This window comes from Mus caroli, chromosome 7 (assembly GCF_900094665.2).
Source record: "Mus caroli chromosome 7, CAROLI_EIJ_v1.1, whole genome shotgun sequence".
Taxonomy (NCBI): domain Eukaryota; kingdom Metazoa; phylum Chordata; class Mammalia; order Rodentia; family Muridae; genus Mus; species Mus caroli.
The window spans coordinates 143611325-143626498 of record NC_034576.1 but is presented as its reverse complement, the minus strand read 5'-3'; the positions used below and the strand labels follow the sequence as shown (position 1 = coordinate 143626498).

Below are 15174 nucleotides of genomic sequence, written 5' to 3'. Positions count from 1 at the left end.
TGGTGAGATGTCTCAGTGGGTAAGAGCACCCGACTGCTCTTCCAAAGGTCCAGAGTTCAAATCCCAGCAACCACATGGAGGGTCACAACCATCCGTAAGGAGATCTGACTCCCTCTTCTGGAGTGTCTGAAGACAGCTACAGTGTACTTACATATAATAAATAAATAAATCTAAAAAAAAAGGATTTATTTATTATACATAGGTACACTGTAGCTCTCTTCAGACACATCAGAAGTAGGCATCTGATCTCATTACAGATGGTTTCAAGCCACCATGTGGTTGCTGGGAATTGAACTCAGGACCTCTGGAAGAGCAGCAGTCAGTGCTCTTGACCACTGAGCCACCATCTCCCTAGTCCCCATAAATAAATCTTAAAAAAATAAAAAAAATAAAAAAAAAAAAGATTCCACAAGGCACAAGGCTTACTGAACAAGCAGAACCTCATGATTAATGTGTAGAGTGGGAACATCCCAGACCCAGAGCCACATTATCTTGGGTTATCTTTAGCTCTCTTTGTAGTTACTCATTGTCCACGTCGGCCTGACCTGCCATCCTGCGATCGGGAAGAACCTTTGGACTGATTCAGGCTACCAACTGGAAAGCAAAGAATGTTATCAGACAACATCTGAAATCTGCAGCAGAGATTCCCCTGCTATCTACCTTCCTATCTGGTGTCCCTCCCATACCAACGTATCTATCTGGCAAACGCCTCCATTTATGACATTTTTGTCTTATGGCTATCGTTCATGTACCCATGCCTACACTGGAACGCATTCGAGGCAACCTGACTGGTGTTCCTGGTCCGTGGTTACTTACGTTTGGTTTAGAACAAACATCTCTTACTCACTTTGAAGTGAAAGCCTTGTTTTACGTCAGCAGCCTTGCCAAACTGTTTGGTTCAAAGTCTGGCCTTTGACAGTCCTAACAAGCCATCCTCGATATGCCAGCTACAGAAGGAAGAGAAAAATAAGGAGCTGGGAAGCTAACTCGGTGAACAAGCACTTACCTTGACATCCTAAGTGCAACCCCAGAATTTAAAAAAACTAAAAAAAAACTAACAAACAACATCCCCCCACCCCCAAACCCAGGACTTGCAATCTCTCTCTCTCTCTGTCTCTCTGTCTCTCTCTCTCTCTCTCTCTCTCACACACACACACACACACACACACACACACACGCAAGTAGATCTCTAAGTTTGAGGTCAGCCTGGCTCCAGGGTTCCAGAAGAGCCAAGGCTACACAGTGAGACCCTGTCTCAAAACAATACAAAAGGAATAGTGAAAAATCTGAGATTTATTCAACGAAGATGATAACAATGGTGTTCAGAGGCTTCCCAAGTCCATCTCTGGGGTCCCAGCAAGAAATTTAGGTTTAGAGGGTCAAAGATGTGCATAGGTGGTAGGTGGGGTGGAAGGGAAGGACTTGGAGGAAAGGAGAGAGAAGGAAGTAAATGAATGGGGCTGGAGAGATGGCTCAGCGGTGATGGCTCAGAGGTTAAGAGCACTGTCTGCTCTTAAAGAGGTCCTGAGTTCAATTCCCAGCAACCACATGGTGGCTCACAACCATCTAGAATGAGATCGGATTCCCTCTTCTGGTGTGTTTGAAGATAGATAGCTACAGTGTACTTACATATAATAAATAAATCTTAATAAATCTTGAGAGAGAGAGAGAAGAGAGAGACAGGCATAACTAACAAGATGTAGCTCTACCCATCTCCAGGTTGAATAGGCCAGTCTCAGAAATACAAAAACAAGCTGGTTCACCAGCTCATTGGTGTGCTCTGGAGCGGCTTGTAATACACGAGCCACGCTTTCTGCATCCTAGAAATAAGGAAGTTGGCCAGCTGCCCACTCAGCCATCAGCGACAGCAGGCGATAAAAGTGGAGCAGCTAGGCTTCTGCTGCAACTGAGGCATATTAACCAGCCGCCAGCCACTCACCTTTATGCTTGCTCCCATCTAATTGCCCTGTATCTCCTCAGTAGAGGCTCTGCCCTTTAATGCCTGAGTCATGACAAGCACTATGACAAGGACAGAAAAAGGCTAAGAGGATCAGAGAGAACCAGCGCCCATTTCCCAGAGAATCCACACCTGTAATCCCAATCCCAGTGCTCATGTGGGGCTATACAGTAACTGAAAAGAATGGCAGAGTGGGGACACCTTTACCCGTGCCTGGACACCCACTTCCACCACCATCCCTGTGGTCTATCTGAGCTGTAACTAGGACTTCCTGGCCAGCTGCCAGGGTTGAGAAGTGGATTTGAGCTCTCTTCAAGCTTCTGTTATTCTTTGACCCAGAACAGAAGAACAGTACCTTCTTCCTGGTGGTGACTGATTTTGTTGGCCTTCCAATTCTAAGAAGGAAAAAAGAACACGGTGCAGTTAAATCCTAAGAGGGCAGATGAGGAGGCTCTCTGGAATAAGCTATTCATGGAGAGAGGGGCACACAGCTATGAAGCCTTCTCATCTGCCCCCTCCAGCCCCATGGATCTAGAGGTATCAGAGTGAAGCTCCTAGATTTGTTACTCACAGGGACCCTTTTGTGCCTGCTTCCTGGCCATACCACCCTACTTAAGGCCACAGCGCCATCACCTGCCCACATATTAGTATTTGGCTGGCCAGCCGTTTTAGCTCTCTGACATTGCAGAGGACCCACCTTAGGTGGAGGAGCTATTATAACCCCATACCTGACAGAGCAAGACTGCCGGCTGCACTCTGCTTGCCTAGTACAGCTTTGCATGACTTATGTTTAAGGCTCCAGACCTCACCCAGTCTACTTGGTCCAGGAGAACCCCACTTGAGCCCTAATGGGGAAAGGGTTTCATCTGGGTCTTGAAGGTCACTTGAGGGCTGCCTCTCATCTCTAGGCAGGTCCTCACCTTCCACCCTGAGAAATATTTACATGGCAAGGACTGTGATTCACCCCAACCCAAAGAACCTCATGTCCCCGAACACTCAGTCCTCATATCCAAGGCGCATGTGATAGTCACCTGAACTAACAGAGAGGGGCACTCAGGACAACTCGGGAGGTGTGAGGGTGTTCTCATGAAGTCAGTACTGAGCAGATGATGTCACAGTTGGTGCCTCAGGCTTCAAGAAGGTTGGGAGTTTGACAAAAAGCACCTCCTTGATGTGCATAGCTGGTCTGGAAACAGCCCAGGCCTGTTCTGAAACAGGAACCACAGAGGCAGCAGGGGTCCCAGGGGGCAGGAGGCCTTGTAGCACAGGTCAGCCCAGCAGGGCAGAAGTCTCTTAGGACTCTTACTACCCTTACATTCCAGGAGAAACAGATTCCGGATATGGAAGAGAAGGACTGCCTTATTTTCTTTCACTGTAATTTTGTCTGTTCTGAAGCTCATTATCTCCATCAGACTGGCCTCACGATCCTCCTGCTTCTGCCTCCCAAGTGCTGGAATTAAAGGCTTTCACCACTGTGCCTGGCTTGAATGCCTCTTTTTTTGTTTTGTTTTTGTTTTTTTTGAGACAGGGTTTCTCCGTGTAGCCCTGGCTGTCCTGAAACTCACTCTGTAGACCAGGCTGGCCTCAAACTCAGAAATCTGCCTGCCTCTGCCTCCCAAGTGCTGGGATTAAAGGTGTGCGCCACCATGCCCAGCTCTAATGCCTCTTTCTTTTTCTTTCTTTTCTTTTTCTTTTTTTTAAAGATTTATTTATTAGTTGTCTTCAGACACACCAGAAGAGGGCATCAGATCTCATTATGGATGGTTGTGAGCCACCATATGGTTGCTGGGATTTGAACTCAGGACCTATGTGCTAGAACCTTGAATCCCTCCCACTGATCACAGGAGACAAAGGGAGGTGGCCTAGGGATGTCAGATTCAGAGCATGGCTTCTGGCCAACCACTGCTTGTCTGTTACATCTGCCTATTTAGTCCTGAACGCTGAACACCATATGGGTCATGGGCATTCCCATAGGCTCTGCTGGACACCAGACATTGTGCTCACTTGCAAGCATGCCACTGTGGACACAGGTCATAGAATTACTCAAGTATGCATCCCCCAGCTATGTGACTCACATGTCTGTCAGGCAAGGTACACACAGTAGCTAAAGCTGGGTGGTGGTAGGCAGTACAGGCCTTTAATCCTAGCACTCACAGGGAGATCTCTGTTAGGAGCCCGCCTGATCTACAGAGTGAGTGGGTGAGTTCCAGGACATCCAGGGCTACACACAGAAACCCTAGCTCAGAAAAAAAAGAAATGAACAAACAAAAACAAAAGCAAAGAAAGGTAGCTAAAAAAGTCAGCAAGCAGTATTATTCCTCCATGGTCCCAATCTCTGCTTCAGTTCCTGCCCTGACTTCCCTCAGGACTGGAACCTGTTTAAGAAATATCAAGTATCAGTCTTTTTTTTTCCCAAGATTTATTTATTTATTTATTATATGTAAGTATACTGTAGCTGTCTTCAGACACCCCAGAAGAAGGCATCAGATCTCATTACGGATGGTTGTGAGCCATCATGTGGTTGCTGGAATTTGAACTCAGAACCTTTGGAAGAGCAGTCAGTGCTCTTACCCACTGAGCCATCTCTACAGCCCCCCTCCCACCCCCATCCCCCCTTTTTAAAGACAGGGTTTCTCTGGGTAGCCCTGGCTGTCCTGGAACTCCCTTTGTAGACCAGGCTGGCCTTGAACTCAGAGATCCACCTGCCCTGTCTCTGAGTGCTGGGATTAAAGGCACAGGCTACCACACCCAGCAAATATTAGTCTTTTCTATCAAAATATTATAAAACTTGTGTTTAGAATGAAGAGTTCAAATATTTTTATCTCCTTCACCTTGTAAGACTTTTATGCAAATGTTTAATCCTTTCCACTTAGTAAAAGCTTTGTTTATCCAAAGGTCTATTTCTCTATACTAGCCTGGAACAGTGGTCCTCCTCCAGTCAGGGACTGCTTTCCCCTCCTCCATTTCTTGTATGTCGAATCTTTTCCGACTAGTTAACTGAATAAGATTGTGAGGTCGGACTCCAGTCAGTGGGCAAAAGAAACAGCCACCACCTAAGTTAGAACAAAATCAAATGCTCTTCCTGTCTTGGGGTGCTGTTCACCATTTCCTCCAGCACTCTCTTCCTCAAGAGTAAAATTTGCCCTGTCCAGACACTTCCCTGCAATGGTAGTCTCTTTACAAAATTATATCTAATACCTGGGCGTTGAATCAAGCTTACTGCTGGCTCTGTCACTTCTGGTGCCTTAATGTTACTCTGGAGACAGCACCAAGGTGGAACTGTGTGAGTATGTGGACACTAGCCAATCTGACCCCTTCAATTTCAGGGTTTCATGTCAACAGATGGGGATTTAATAAGGATGGCTAGGTCAAGCTTGTGGTCTGGCCACTGGCTTGTGAATCTTCAAAAGTCGCTACTCAGACAACACACAACCCTGGGCTTCAGGTTCCTTTTCCTAAGCCCCAGCAGGAGTCCCACAATCATGCAGTACGACGTAAATTGCTTTAGTTACAAGTTGACCTCCCCAATCTGGTCTTTTCCTCAGGAAACTCAACAGAACCCCCAGAGGCGTCCACAGTTCAGGAAGTGACATTCCATCCTCTATAGGAACATACAAAACTCAAACGACCCAGGTATCTTCTGGATCTTCACAAACCGGCAGAGGAAGACCCGCTCACATATGGCCCAACTCTGTGCCCCTCACCCTGTCCGCCCGACCGGTCATCGCTCCCTGACACACTTAGCCAGGCTCAACTTTCGGGCAAAGGCCCTAGGCGTAGTAGGTCTGTGGCAGACTCGGACTCCGAAACGTCTACCCGGCCCGCTGCGCTTAACTGATGTGCCCTAGGGCCACAAGTCTGTACCGGTGGCCTCCAATCAGGAAACGACTACTCAGAGACCCAGGGCGTATCCTCCTCCGCCTCCGCCTCCAAACCCCGCCCCGCCCCGCCCCCGCTCAATCCCCGCCCCTCGCATGCTCGCCATTCAATCACTACTCCACGCGCATGCGCAAACTGCCCCCATCTTCACGCAAGTTCCGCGTTTGTTTCTCCCAACCTACCTTGCATCCTGCCGGCGAGCCCCGCCCTTCGTGCCTCACGCATGCGCATTCCGCTCTCTGCAGGCGAGCCCCGCCCCGTCCCATCCCTCGCACAAATATCCGCCTGGGCTGTAGCCATGGCGTCCGAGCGGCTGCCAAGCAGGCCTGCGTGTCTCCTGGTGGCCAGCGGCGCTTCCGAAGGTGAGGCGCGCAGGGCAGCTGTGTAGCTCACTGGCCTGCAGTCCTGACTCTGGGCTAACGTTTGTATTTGTGGAGTTGAGATTCTGGGACCCTGCATCTGTTTCTCTGGCGCAGGCCTACTATGTTGTCTGCGCTGGCAGACAGGGACGGCCAGTGGCTGCAGAGATGACCCTTCCTCCGAGTGAGCCGCAGGGGCTTGGTACTCTCTCTGCCCGTGTTTTCTGCCTCTCTGTTCCCCCCTATCTTGGGTTTATCTTCGTGCACCTCCCGGAAGCGATCCTGAAAGAGGTTGCTCGAAAGAGCTGCCTAAAAGGCACCCTCACGCAGAGGGGGTCTGTTGGCTTCATGTTCCAACTGCCCAGTGTGTGTCTGGGGCGCTGGGCAGATGACTACTTCACGGGTCCTTAGGGAACCGACTGGCCCGAGATAGTCACTGTGGGGAGGTGGAGCCCAGGGCTGCGGCCCGGGGTTTCCCTCTCGATTCCTATAGACCTCTGCAAGTGGGTGTGAGCGCGAGGGTACGTCGGGATCTTGGACTGATGAATTTCTGGGTTCCACACTGAAGCGTCCCAGGTGGAGGTGGGAGGGGCCTGAGAGTGCTGCTCCTCCCTGGAATAGAGGGTAAAGAGAATCTACAGCAGCACCTAGGTAGGCCTTCCTTGAGAATCAGAAAGTGAGGGATTGAGAAGCTAAAAATTATCTTTAATCCCAGCACTCAGGAGGCAGAGGCAGATGGATCTCCAGGAGTTTGAGCCAGTCTGGAACGTAAATAGCAAGTTCCAGGCTAGCAGGAGTACACAGTGAGGTCTGACTCAAAATATAAACCAAAACAAAATCCACAAGCCAAAAGCCTAGTGTCAGAGTTGGAGGCAGGAGGATAAAGAGGGCAATGACTACATGAGATGCTGTCTTTAAAAAAAATGCTAGGGGCTGGTGAGATGGCTCAGCGGGTAAGAACACTGACTGCTCTTCCGAAGGTCCTGAGTTCAAATCCCAACAACCTCACAACCATCCTTAACAAGATCTGACTCCCTCTTCTGGAGTGTCTTAAGACCCACAGGGTGTCTTAAGACCAGGGTGGGAGAGAGCAACCATTTGGTCTGAAGACAGCTACAGTGTACTTATTTATAATAACAAATAAACTGAGCCGGGCGTGGTGGCGCATGCCTTTAATCCCAGCACTTGGGAGGCAGAGGCAGGCGGATTTCTGAGTTCGAGGCCAGCCTGGTCTACAAAGTGAGTNCCAGGACAGCCAAGGCTACACAGAGAAACCCTGTCTTGAAAAACCAAAAAAAAAAAAAAAAAAAACCCCCAAAAAAAAAAACAAATAAACTTTGGACTGGAGTGAGCAGAGGTCCTAAATTCAATTCTCAACAACCAGATGAAGGCTCACAACCATCTGTACAGCTATGGTGTGTACTCATATACATAAAATAAATAAATAAATCTTTAAAAAAGTGCTAGGACCAAAGGTGTGCATCACCACACCCGGGGGCTGGAGTCTTTTGAATTAGGCAAGCTTCGTTCCTTTTTGAAGGACTTTTTTTGTTGTTGGTGGTTTTTTTTGAGACAGGGTTTCTATGTGTAGCCCTGGCTGTCCTGGAACTCACTCTGTAGACCAGGCTGGCCTTGAACTCAGAAATCTGCCTGCCTCTGCCTCTGAGTGCTGGGATTTAAGGTGTGCACCTTTTGATGGGCAGAAGAGGGCTGAGAATATCATGGTGGGGCAGAATCTTACCCATATCCTGGGTGTGGGAGTGCCCCAGACACCACTCTCCTCTCCTGCTGTGTTTAACTCTGTGACATGTACACTGCTGCTCTTCCCACGTTATGGGGACCTTGGATCCTGGTGGATCTCTAAGGGGATGCGCCAGATGTTTACCTGTTTGGAAGTACCTATAGTGGGAAAGGGTAGGATGCAGCCAAGGGTGTAATGGTGTTGGTGGACAGTTAAGGTGAGCTGGGGGCCTGAAGGTAGAGTTATTAGGTCAAGTGGAGAGCCTGTCTGGGGAGGCTTCAGAACCACTGGAGCACCTACAGGTCTTTCAGAGGCCAGTGGCCAAAGCTGGGTAAAATAATAGACTTGCTGTGGACCTCTGAGCAGGTCTTCTCAGTTATGTATTCCTGATCCTGAAGGGCTGCTGTCCTGTCTCCAGGGAGTAGGCCCTGGGGTGGGTAAAATGGACTGCCCCTAAGGCAGGTTCTGGGACCAGGATGGCCCCAGGAGCACTGGAGCAGTCTATGAAGAATACGGATGGGCCAGCTGGCCCTATCATGCCCTCACCTTTCTGGAACCCTCTTTTGCAGGTGTGTCAGCCCAGTCCTTCGTCCACTGTTTCACACTGGCCAGTGCTGCCTTCAACCTACAGGTGGCCACCCCAGGGGTGAGTAGTCACCCTTCTCCAGGGAGAGCTGTTCTCCTTTCTGAGTTGAGGCTAGGAGAGTGTAGAGAGCCCTCTGTAGTTGATAGGGCCAGGAGGGAGCTACCTTCAGGTAAGGGGATCTACAGCCAGTCTTGGAGGCATCCTTAAGCCACCATCCCAGTTCCCTGACTCTGACTACCCATCTTCAGGGAAATTTTTTTTTTCCATTGTGGCTTGCACTTTTGCAGGCCATCTTGGAGTGAAAGATAAGGTTTGACCCTAGTATGTGGGTCCTACACACTTGCTCCTAATAAGAGAGATTATTGATTCTTGCATGTATCCTGGGGACATATGGTATAAATGGGTCACGGCAAGTGTGTATTGTGTATTTGTGACTTTGAGTGTTTTGGGTGGGACAGTTGTTGCTACTTTATAAGTAGGAGACTGGAGACCAAGGGAGAGCAGGGTATGGAAAGCCCTCAGTATTGAGTAACACGGGGCTCCACACACTGGGGGTTTGGTTCTCTGGGCCTTCTTTGTACTTGATCTTTCTCTCTCCATAGCCACTGGAGGCTTCCTGCTGGGGCCAGCCAGTGAAAGTGCTATTTAAGAGGGTGTTTGTGCCCTGGGCTGTTTTTCAGTCTGTTAGCCTTTCTGAGTTCTCTGCCATCCAAATGTGGGGGAGATACCAGTGTTAACCCTGCTTCTGTAGGGAAAGGCCATTGACTTTGTGGATGTGACTGAGAGCAATGCCCGATGGGTACAAGACTTCCGCCTCAAGGCATACGCCAGTCCTGCTAAGCTTGAGTCCATAGACGGTAGGTTGGAAACGAGGTCTGTGGTGGCTTCTGGACAGCGGGACCCTGTGGAGGACTCTGTGTCCTGGCCGTGCCCTTATATGACCTGTGTTTTCCCCCTAGGTGCCCGGTACCATGCCCTCCTGATTCCCAGCTGTCCTGGCGCCCTGGCAGATCTTGCCAGCAGTGGGTCCCTAGCTCGAATACTGCAGCACTTCCGCTCTGAGAGCAGTAGGTGACAAGAAACTGCAGGACAGGCTGACAGGCAGAAACTGGGTGGGAAGGAGGAGGGAACAACCACAACAGTGGGTGACAGGGAACTAGAGTCTATAGGCTTGGAAGGAGGAGATGGAGTGGAGATTGGGTACAGGGTTTCGTGTTCAGGACGGGCCATGCCCATCAGATGGGAGTGGAGAGCTGCTGCGGCTCTGACTGCACACAGATAAGTTTGCTCTGAGATCATGTGCACAACAGAGGGATCCCACTAAATATATTGTGTGTACTGTCAGTCAGTGTGCTGTGGGCCTTTTCAGGCTGAGAGGGCTGGTGACCATGGCCTCTTAGCTTTTTCCATGGTAGGCTAGTCAGGATGCTGTCTGGATTCCTGATGGGAGTGGGCAACATCTGTTGTGATAAGCACATCTGTAGGCTGGGACAGGATGCTCAGAAGAGAGTAGCATGCAGATAGGCTCCACACGGTGTCCTTTGTTGGTGAGAGCTGGTTTTCTAGGCTGAGACAGGCAGCATTTGTTCCCAGCCACCTCGGCTGGGAACACACTGGCCATTAACTTGCCAATGGGGAAAATCCAGGGTAGCCTCATTGCAGAGCAGGATGTCCCCCTGGGAGGACAGCCCCCCAATAGCTTCTCTGTAGTTTGAAGCAGTTGCTGGTACATAGACTGGGAGTTCTGCATGCTTGCACATGTCTCAAAGCTCAGGCAGTATGGGCTCCAGGCTAGTCTTGAGACATCAACCTTGGGTGAAGGGACCCTTGGGAGGGGACCCTACCCAGGATAGCATCCAAGGCCTTAGACTATTTTGCTGCTTTTAGAACCCATCTGCGCCATTGGCCATGGTGTTGCTGCCCTGTGCTGTGCTACCAATGAAGATAGGTCCTGGGTGTTCCAGGGCTACAGTCTGACAGGGGTGAGTACCTCGTGCACAAGCCAGCATCCTTCCTTACCCCTACCTGACCCAGGAGGAGCTTCCTGCAGGCACTGTGACCTATCATTCCCTATGCTGCTACAACAGTTCTCTCCTTGCCTGGGTGATGTGTGCTAAGTGTAAGAGGGCAAACACGTCCTGGAACCTCAGCCCCTTACCTGGACATCATGGGACCCTCCAGAGGATACAAGGATACCCGCCCATCTCATTTTGGTCACATATACCTTGGTGCTGTAGTGGCTTAGTCCCTAAAAGATGACAGCTTTGCCTTTACCTCATCTCCCCCTGCGGATTTGACCTGCCTGGTCCCTGGGGTTGTTCCTTTGGGCAGTAGGGCATTGGACTGGCCACTAGCTGGTCTGACACAGGCCCTGCCCTTGCAGCCTTCAGTGTACGAGCTCATCAGAGCACCTGGCTTTGCCCGCCTACCATTGATCGTTGAGGACTTTGTGAAGGACTCTGGTGCTGGCTTCAGTGGTGAGTTCAAGTCGGTGCCCCTTCGCTTAGATGGGTGAGGCTACTGGCTTGTGTTCACAGATCCCTGATGGGTGGGAGTGGGTCTGGGCCTGGTCTTTGTGTGCCTAAGGCTTGTGCCTTTTGCCTTAGCCAGTGAGCCCGACGCCGTGCACGTGGTGCTGGACCGCCATCTGGTCACTGGCCAGAACGCTAACTCCACCGTTCCTGCTGTCCAGAACCTGCTCTTCCTCTGCGGCAGCCGGTGAGGCTCCTGGGCAAGGGTTTGGGCGGATTCCCGCTTTGTGACTGGCTCCCTCTGCTGGACAGTTTTGTCTGTGACACTCTGCCTGCTGGTGCTGAGCCTGGACCATGTATTCATCCTATAGGAAGTAAGCTTGGATGCAGTCCTGGTGGCCTAGAGACCAGGACTGAACTCACCGTGGCCTCTTGTACTGATACTCGATGGAACACTCAAGCCTCCATCAGGACCTTGTGGAACGCTGGAAGCCCCCAGGGATTAATACTTGTGGACTGTCAGTCCTAATGTAGACTAGGCACCCTTTCCTCATCCCAGCACAGTGTCTTGGCTGGCCAGGCAGTCCCTGAGAACTCCAGATTGAAGATTCCAAGAAGAATTGCCCACAGGATGTAGTCAGCTGTGGGGTCTTAGGGTGGGGCGTTACTCTTCTGTGGGCTTTCGGCTATTTCTGTCCCTTCCGCTGTTCATGGGAATCGTGTGGACGGACCACAGGCTGGAGCTTGCTCTGAATGCTCGTCTTTCCTTTCTTTTTTTTTTTTTTAACTTGTTTATTTTTATATTTCCTATGCAATGGTGTTTTGTTTGAACATATGTCTTTATGAGGGTGTTGGATCCCCTGGAACTAGAGGTACAGACAGTTGTGAGCTGCTGCGTGGGTGCTTGAAATTGAGCCCAGGTCCTCTGGAAGAGCAGTCAGTGCTCTTAGCCATTGAGCCACCTCTCCAGCCTCCCCTAGTTTTGAGACAGGGTTTCTCTGTGGCCTTGCCTGTCCTAAAACTCACTCTGTAGACCAGGCTGGCCTGGACCTCAGAGATCCACCTGCCTCTGCCTCCCGTAGGCTGTGATTAAAGGCATGTGCCATCACCTGGCTGTGAACTCATTTTTTGTTTTTGTTTTTGTTTTTTGAGACAGGGTTTCTTTGTGTAGCCCTGGCTGTCCTGGAACTCACTCTGTAGACCAGGTTGGCCTCAAACTCAGAAATTCACCTGCCTCTGCCTCCCAAGTGCTGGGATTAAAGGCGTGCACCACCACGCCTGGCTCAGAACTCATCTTTTTAAAGGTGAACAGTGTATGTTATCCTATCCCTAAAGAGGCAGAAATCTTGCTGAGAAAGTCTGCCCTTGTTTAACTATTGCTGGCCTGTGGTTTTGAATGTAATAGAAGTGTCAGCTCAGCCTGGTATAGTCCTGAGCCCTTGAAGTAGACACTGATGTCACTCTGTTCCATATGGCATGGAAAAAACATTAGTGTCAGCCACACCTTGAGATCCTTAGACTGCTGTTACCCCATAGTCTGTCCAGTGGCCTTTGGCCTACAGAAGCCTCAGCCCAAGTATTTCATCTATTCCTAGCAGGCGTGGCCACAGATGGGCTTCAGCCATGTGGAGCAGGGTAGCCACGAGTCCTGTCTCCCAGGCCCTGGACAGGCTTTGGCTGAGGAACTGACATGGCTATCTCCCTTCTGGACATGGCTGTTTGCTGTCAATCCTGGGGCGCCTGGCCTGGCCTGTAGCCTCTGGTATGCGGCCTTCTAGCTCTGGGATAGACATAAGTAACTTGAACCTCTCAACTTCCATCTCCACTTACCTTTGCATATCCCAAGCACCAGAGACCTGGAGGAATCCCTTTTGGAGGTTAATAACCGTTAATAAATGTGGAAGGAAGAAACAGGGGAGCCCACCTGTCCCTGGATCCCTCCTGGCCTTGCACTGCTCCCATCTGCCATGAACACCATGGAATGATGGGTATTTCTGGACAAAACCTTAAAAACCTGAGGCTGTGCCCTAGACTTGGCTGATTCAGACAGGCTGAATGGTCTGTAAACAACAAATATATTCAACATACTTCCTGAAGCTTTAAGCCCCAGGTCATGGTAGCAGATGTGGCTGGTAAGGGCTTCTTGGCTCAGACCTCTTTGCTGCTTACCTGGTGGGAAGGGGTTAGTGCTCTCTGGAACTTCTTCCGATTACTGATGGTTTCACGAAGCTCAAGTCCCACTTAACACCATTACTTTGGAGCCAAGGTTTTAGGGTTAGACAGCTTCAGACAGTGGGGAGGTGAGGCCATGCTGATGGGGTTTGAGAGTTTCTAATTGGCTGGCTCTACATGAACTTCGTATCTTGTTTGTTGAGACAGTTTCTCTATGTAGCCCTGCCTGGCTACTCTCTTTTGTAGACTAGGCGGCTGCCCTCAAACTTGAAGGCACACACACTTCTGCCTCAGGACTGCTGGGATTAAAGGCATGGGCCACCAATGCCCACCTAAGCTTCAGTCTATACTAAGGCTTCACATGGCCGTAGCAGGTGAGGTGGGCTCTGATAGTACCAGGCTTTGCTCCAGGTCCTAGGAGGAGGGGACAGCAGGCTGGAGAAAATGAAAACCCTGGAAAAGTAGCAGCTGAGGAGAACAACAGCTCAAGAGATGAAAAGGGAGGTGGGGCTGGAAAGAGATGGTCAGCAGTTAACATGGACTGCTCTTTCAGAGGTCCTAAGTTCAATTTCCAGTAACCACATGGTGGCTTACAACCATCTGTAATGGGGTCTGATGCCCTCCCTCTTCTGGCATGCAGGTGTACATGCAGATACAGCAATCATATCCATAATATAATATAAATAAATAAAATTTTAAAAAAAGATGAAAAGGGGCTGGCCAATTGGCTCAGCCAGTGAAAGTACCACACTAGAGTTTGAACCATGGAATCTACAGTGGAAAGAAGAAAAACAGTACCTGAAAGTTGTCCTCTGGCTTAAATATGTGTGCCCTGGTGTGCATGCCCATTTACATATACAGGTGGTATTTAATATTGTTTTTGTTTGCTGAAACAAAGTTTCTCTGTATTAGCCCTGGCTGTCCTGGAACTAACTCTGTAGACCAGGCTGGCCTCAAACTCAGAAATCCGCCTGCCTCTGCTTCCCAAGTGCTGGGATTAGAGGCATGTGCCACCACTACCGGCTGCTTATTTTATTTTTTTAAAGATTTTTATATGCATTGGTGTGTTGCCTCATGTCTACATGAGGGTGCCGGATCTTCTGGAACTGGGTTATAGTTGGTTATGAGCTGTGGGGAATTGAACCCAGGTACTCTGAAAGAGCAGCCAGTATTCTTAGCCACTGAGCCACCTCTCCAGCCCCGATTTTTATTTATACAAAAATATTTTATTTATACGAGTACACTGTAGCTGTCTCCCATTACAGATGGTTGTGAACTACCATGTGGTTGCTGGGAATTAACTCTGGACCTCTAGAAGAGCAGCCAATGCTCGTAACCACTGAGCCATCTCTCCAGTCCTTCATTTTTGTTTTTAAAGACAGTGTTTCAGCCGGGCTGTGGTGGCACTTTGATCCCAGCACTTGGGAGGCAGAGGCAGGCGGATTTCTGAGTTCGAGGCCAGTCTGGTCTACAGAGTGAGTTCCAGGACAACCTGGGCTATACAGAGAAACCCTGTCTTGAAACACCCCCCCCCGTGCCCCCAAAAAGACAGGGTTTCATTGTAGTCCTGGAACTCCCTAAGTAGACCAGGCTCTCCTTAGATGTGGACAGTCTGGTTCACATATTAGGCTTATAGGCATGTGCATGGTTCCACGCCCTTTCAAAACTGATGCTGTATACTGTGCTGTCCCAGAAGGTGGCGCCACTGCCCTTCAGAACCTGGCCACAGTAGGCAGAGCACTTGGATGAGGGAAGGACACTGCTGGACACCTCGGGCAGTGGAAAGGCCTGGCTCTGTAGCACTCTGGTCAGCCGTTGCCTGTCCCCCAGGAGCAGAGCCCAGCATTCGGCTCCAAATTCTGCTAGTGCTCCCTGTAAGAACAGGCAGGGCATAGGGACTCCATGATGGGCCAGGAGCGCCAGCTTTAGTTAAGACCCTGAGCCAGTCTCTTCCAGCCTGGTATAGGCTAGGTGGGCGTCAAGGTACTAGCCTCTTGAGTGATTGGGGG

At 50.0% G+C, this 15174-nt stretch overlaps 1 protein-coding gene across 1 annotated transcript; it reads left to right on the top strand.

Annotated features, from left to right (window-relative positions):
- The first annotated feature begins 6080 nt into the window (after positions 1–6080).
- Positions 6081–11803, top strand: Gatd1 (glutamine amidotransferase like class 1 domain containing 1). The gene is made up of 8 exons (XM_021167237.1): positions 6081–6198; positions 8506–8582; positions 9274–9379; positions 9482–9589; positions 10410–10504; positions 10906–10999; positions 11129–11240; positions 11365–11803. Exons 1-8 carry the CDS (start codon positions 6135–6137, stop codon positions 11369–11371), a joined length of 663 nt encoding a protein of 220 aa, XP_021022896.1. The 5' UTR covers positions 6081–6134; the 3' UTR covers positions 11372–11803.
- Positions 11804–15174: the final 3371 nt, after the last annotated feature.

Coding starts and splice junctions, on each gene's coding strand:
- Gatd1 (XM_021167237.1), top strand. CDS start 6,135: ATGGCGTCCGAGCGGCTGCCAAGCAGGCCTGCGTGTCTCCTGGTGGCC. Junction 6,199..8,505: donor GGCCAGCGGCGCTTCCGAAG/GTGAGGCGCGCA, acceptor CCTCTTTTGCAG/GTGTGTCAGCCCAGTCCTTC. Junction 10,505..10,905: donor AGGGCTACAGTCTGACAGGG/GTGAGTACCTCG, acceptor CTGCCCTTGCAG/CCTTCAGTGTACGAGCTCAT.